Source organism: Eublepharis macularius, chromosome 5 (genome assembly GCF_028583425.1).
Source record: "Eublepharis macularius isolate TG4126 chromosome 5, MPM_Emac_v1.0, whole genome shotgun sequence".
Taxonomy (NCBI): domain Eukaryota; kingdom Metazoa; phylum Chordata; class Lepidosauria; order Squamata; family Eublepharidae; genus Eublepharis; species Eublepharis macularius.
The window spans coordinates 9,020,165-9,026,030 of NC_072794.1; the positions used below are offsets into that span (position 1 = coordinate 9,020,165).

Here is a 5,866-nt window from a genome sequence, read left to right on the forward strand (position 1 = left end):
ACCAGATCGGGGTGCAGAGGAGGCACCTGCCTTGCCCTCTCTAGAGCCCGTTGTATTTCCCCTCCACAACAGACTTTGTTGCTAGTGTGTGTGTGTGTCTATAGATAGATAGATATAGATATAGGTAATAAATTTATCCTCACAACAACCCTGTATGACTGGTATGTGACTGGCTGAAGGTCAGCCATGGCAGAGTGGGGAGCTGAACCTGCATCTTCCCAATCCTAGTCTGACACTCTAACCACTACACCACGCTGGCTCTTTTAACACAGTGAAAAAGTTTTGCATGCTAAAATAGAATAAATTATGCAAAATGAGGGAAAGGCAAATACATTTAAATGCATGTTGCAGAACTGAGCTGTTTTTGCTGGGTAGTGGTATAGTACATTAATAATAATAAATAACAACAACAACAACAACCAATTTACATACCACCCTTCTGGACAACTTAACACCCACTCAGAGCGGTTTATAAGTATGTTATTATTATCACTGCAAGAAAACACCCTGTGAGGTGGGTGGGGCGGAGAGAGCTCTGAGAGAGCTGTGAATGGCCCAAGGTCACCCAGCTGGCTTCCAAGCAGAGGAGTGGCGAGTCTAACCCAGCAGATAAGGTCCTCTGCACACTTTATCCCAAAAGCTCGCAGTGTTGTCAGAACATTACTTATTCCTAATAAAAATGGTGCTTTATCACACCCAGGTGTGTTTTGCGTTGATGGACTGATCCTGCTACTTGATCTTGCTTGGTTGGCTGTTGCTTCAGTCCCATAGTCCTCCTTTAAATCTGGCAAAGTGAATGCCTGAATGGGCCCCTGTTTGTTTATGTTCCACTCATGTTTATAAGCAAGCACAAAAAAAAGCCCAGAAGGCTCCCTGTGACAGAGGTCCTGTCTCTTTCTGTCAATCACCAATCCTCTGTATGCTTGTTGGGTTCTTAACTGCTCTTCCAGGGCTGCCAGGTTCCCTTACCCTCCCAGCGGGAACAGGGGTGGGGGGGGGGACCTAGCACTTAATATGGGTGATCATCACCTTGTGTGCACGTGCTCTTGGCAGCCATGATGACATCACTTCCGGAAGCAACGTTGTGTATTGGCCCTAGCTTCAATAAAAGTTAGGCTCCTCTGGCTTGATCTATCATTGGTTGTTACAGTTGGCAGCAGCCAATCAGTCCTCTCTAAATAAAGACCAATCTCTGTTGTGTAAATATGTTATATTGTATATAGTTCATGCAAATGATGGTTTTCGAGAGTGCTTGTTACTATTGGTTGATGGTGAAGTCAGGGGCGGGGTATGTGTGTATATATTGGGGTTCTGATAACTGAAGTTGTCTGTCTGTTCTGGCTTGCAATAAAGTCCATTGTCTTGAGCTAAACTCACTCTGGGCTGAAATCATTCTGAGCGTCAGGCTCAGTACCTATTAGACATCATCATGCCAGAAGTGATGTTGTCGTGCCTGGTGGGAGTATGCCTGCTGCACACTGGCCCAAGAGGTTTTTGGCCTCCCGGGGCTTTTCCCCCTGCTGGCCAGGTGAATGGCAGCAGGGGGCAAGGCTGGGGGCGGGGGATCCTTGGCCCCCACAAGGGGATTGGCAGCCCTGTGCTCTGCACATTCCCCCGCCAGGGCCCATGAGTGGCAGAGGGGAGTGAGAGAAAAAGCGGTTCGAGTCAGGCTCTTGTCAGATAGGGTCTGAACTTTCAGAATATGAGACTGGAGGGATCCGGTCTCAGAGTTGGCCTTGCGTGTAAGCAGACTGGCACAATGAACGTTTGGAGACAGGGGTTGCTCTTACAGAGCTATGAGCTCCTTTTGGGGGAGACTTTGGATGTCTCACAGTTTTCACCTGAAGAATAAAAGCTGGGCTGATGACTGTTCTTTGCACTCAGGCGTTGACTCTGGTTGAATTAAGCAGCACACTACCTCTCTTGAAATAACAACAACAACATTCGATTTATATACCACCCTTCAGGACAACTTAACGCCCACTCAGAGTAGTTTACAAAGTGCGTTATTGTTATCCTCACAAGAATCACCCTGTGAGGTGCTCTGAGAGAGCTCTGAGAGAGCTGTGACTGACCCAAATTCACCCAGCTGGCTTCAAGAGGAGGAGTGGGGAATCAGATTTGGCACTCCAGATTAGATTCCTGCTGTTCTTAACCACTACCAAACTGGCTGTGATTCCAGGAGCTAGGAATTCGAATCTCATGTCTGTCACAAATTTGCTAGACAGCCTTAGACAATCCATTGTCTTCTCTGACCTTCTCATTAGCAAAGGCAGGGATATCAATATGAGGCCCCACAACATGATTGGAGGGCGCACACTACTGCATTGCGTTCAATGCTGGACAAGAGGCAAGATATAAATATAGTAAATAAAATGAATAACATTAAGATTTGTTTACCTTACTGTGCTGTTGTAAGGGTTACAGCAAGATAATGCCCACGTAGCGTTTCCATGTAAAGTGTTAAGAAGAACCTGGATTACTTTTAGTGTAAAATTTGCATTTCTCTGGTAGCACAGAGTACATGGATAGTGATTTGCAATGTGTCTGCTCCATTTCCAGGCCCTAAGCAAGATGCTGATTCAGCCAAGGAGTTCATCCTAGAAATGTACATGGACGTCTACCAACGCTTCTTGGCCCCTGGCCCTGATTCCAGTATTCAGCTTCCCAAAGATACCTACAGGCCCAGGATCCTTTACCCTCACTACACCTGTGCCACAGACACACAGAATATTGGCACGGTTTTCGAGGACATAAAGGACGTGGTCTTGGCCAGCTACCTGGATGAATTCAATCTGTCCTAAAGGGCCATTGACCAGAGCCTGCCACACAAAGGGCCACAGCTGCTTTGCCATTGCCAAGAGGCCTGTGAGGAGGGTAAACTGATGGCACTTAATTCTTTTTGAAATATTCCTAGTGCCAACATCTTCTTCAACGGCAGCTCCCCTTGAGAATCCTAGCAACAAGATGGAGACCTGGGGGCAGAGTAACCCCCCAAAGTCTATTTTCTTCATTCCAGCATCACTGAATGAGGTTCTAAAGACCTGTGCAACTATGTTTCTTTGCCACAAGTGGCTTGGCATGAAATAATATACTGCGAAATGGCATACCACATCCTCTGTCCCCTGCCTCCTATCCGGTTTTGTGGTTTCTTTGACTGTTAGCTATATCTGGCTGGATGCTAGAACCAGGAAAATGGACCTCAGGCTTCCTGTGTGTGCTCTCCCTCTGAACCTGGTGGCTTCTTCATCTGCTGGGATGAAGCGATGGGTACTTCTAGCGATTGGTACTTGAGAGGCTGACTTCTTGGGCACACCTGCACAATGGCCAGTTACTTTGTCAACAAAAGTCAGGGCAGAAAATAAAACGTTCTACTTAAGCAAGGGAGATGCTCATTTTTTTATTATGCTTATGATTGTCTGATGTAGGCAGGGCTTTTTTTCAGCTGGAACGCGGTGGAACAGAGTTCCGGAACCTCTTGAAAATGGTCACATGGCTGGTGGCCCCGCCCCCTGATCTCCAGACAGAGGGGAGTTGAGATCGCCCTCTGCGCCGCTGATCTCTGTCTGGAGATCAGGGGGCGGGGCCACCAGCCATGTGACATTTTCTCCGGGGGCAACCCACTGAGTTCCACCACCTCTTCCCCCCCCCCCAAAAAGCCCTGGATGTAGGGATTTCCAGCTTCTACTTTAACTCTTGGGTGTCAGGATACAAGCCTGCAGCACTACTTGACCTAAGGAATATGGGGAGAGGGCATGTGCTTAAAGAGAGCCTGAGCAAGAGAAGCCCCGAGAGAGCCCCTCTGCACCAATAAATCAGAGCGTGACAGCTGAGGATCTCCGACCCTGTATACATTTCCTTAGTTGGCATTCCATGCCTGCAGCAATTCCGCCTGCTGTTTTGCCGTTTCCTCCTCTCTCCCTCAAGTGTGCAGGAGTTGAATCTGAAGAAAATTAAGGGCTACCTGGGAGACAAGGTCCTCTGCACGCTTTATCCCAAAAGCTCGCAGTGTTGTCAGAACATTACTTATTCCTAATAAAAATGGTGCTTTATCACACCCAGGTGTGTTTTGTGTTGATGGACTGATCCTGCTACTTGATCTTGCTTGGTTGGCTGTTGCTTCAGTCCCATAGTCCTCCTTTAAATCTGGCAAAGTGAATGCCTGAATGGGCCCCTGTTTGTTTACGTAACACTCATGTTTATAAGCAAGCAAAAAAAAAGCCCAGATAGCTCCCTGTGATGGAGGTCCTTTCTCTTTCTGTCAATCACCAATCCTCTGTATGCTTGTTGGGTTCTTAACTGCTCTTCCAGGGCTGCCAGGTTCCCTTACCCTCCCAGTGGGAACAGGGGTGGGGACCTAGCACTTAATATGGGTGATCATCACCTTGTGTGCACGTGCTCTTGGCAGCCATGATGACAACACTTCCGGAAGCGCCATCATCATGCCAGAAGTGATGTTGTCGTGCCTGGCGGGAGTATGCCTGCTGCACACTGGCCCAAGAGGTTTTCGGCCTCCCGGGGCTTTTCCCCCTGCTGGCCAGGTGAATGGCAGCAGGGGGCAAGGCTGGGGGCGGGGGATCCTTGGCCCCCACAAGGGGATTGGCAGCCCTGTGCTCTGCACATTCCCCCGCCAGGGCCCGTGAGTGGCAGAGGGGAGTGAGAGAAAAAGCGGTTCGAGTCAGGCTCTTGTCAGATAGGGTCTGAACTTTCAGAATATGAGACTGGAGGGATCCGGTCTCAGAGTTGGCCTTGCGTGTAAGCAGACTGGCACAATGAACGTTTGGAGACAGGGGTTGCTCTTACAGAGCTATGAGCTCCTTTTGGGGGAGACTTTGGATGTCTCAGAGCCTGTCTTTTGTGAGAATGCAGGCTACTTATAGTGAACTCTTTAGGAAGAGAACAGCCATCTTAGGGACCAGTTTCTGAGGCAAACTGGTTAAAGATTTGTGGTTTTGGGGAGGAGCTCCTACTCAGGGTGAGAATCCTGAGGCTGAGGGTTTGCCAGTTTTCACCTGAAGAATAAAAGCTGGGCTGATGACTGTTCTTTGCACTCAGGCGTTGACTCTGGTGGAATTAAGCAGCACGCTACCTCTCTCTTGAAATAACAACAACAACATTTGATTTTTATACCACCCTTCAGGACAACTTAACGCTCACTCAGAGTGGTTTACAAAGTGTGTTATTTTATTATCCTTACAGCAATCACCCTGTGAAGTGGGTGGAGCTGAGAGAGCTCTGAGAGAGCTGTGACTGACCCAAGGTCACCCAGCTGGCTTCAAGCGGAGGAGTGGGGACTCAAACCCAGCTCTCCAGATTAGAGTCCTGCCGCTCTTAACCACTACGCCAAAATGGCATTTAAAACCCTGACTTTTACAGTCCCTGTCTCCAAAGAGGTTACAATCTAAATTTTGACAGAAGATGTAGAGAGTGGGAAAGGAAGAGAAGGATGAAAGGGAGTAAATGATTGTACCTACATTTAAGGTACCAGTTTGATGTAGTGGTTAATAGAGGTGGGACTCTAATCTGGAGAGCTGGGTTTTATTCCCCACTCCTCCACTCGAAGCCAGCTGGGTGACCTTGGGTCAGTCACAGCTCTCTCAGAGCTCTCTCAGCCCCACCCACCTCACAGTGTGATTATTGTGGGGATAATAATAACACACTTTGTAAACCACTCTGCGTGCACATTAAGTCATCCTGAAGGGCAGTATATAAATCGAATGTTGCTGTTTATTGGAGAAGAAAATGGGAATGCTGGAGGAAGGCAGAGCTGGAGGAGAAATAGATCGGTGCAAGGATGAAAAATTTGCTCATGACACAGACGGAGATGTGGGCAGGGTACTCCAGAAAATGACTACAATCCCAAAGA

At 48.1% G+C, this 5,866-nt stretch overlaps 1 protein-coding gene across 1 annotated transcript in view; it reads left to right on the top strand.

Annotated features, from left to right (window-relative positions):
- The window catches only part of LOC129331112 (guanine nucleotide-binding protein subunit alpha-15-like), a 60,075-nt gene extending 56,609 nt beyond the window's left edge, over positions 1-3,466 (top strand). Inside the window, exon 7 of the mRNA XM_054981463.1 lies at positions 2,563-3,466. Within this exon, the coding sequence (XP_054837438.1) occupies positions 2,563-2,804 (242 nt within the window). The 3' untranslated portion in view covers positions 2,805-3,466. The remainder of the gene's footprint in view (positions 1-2,562) is intronic.
- Positions 3,467-5,866: the final 2,400 nt, after the last annotated feature.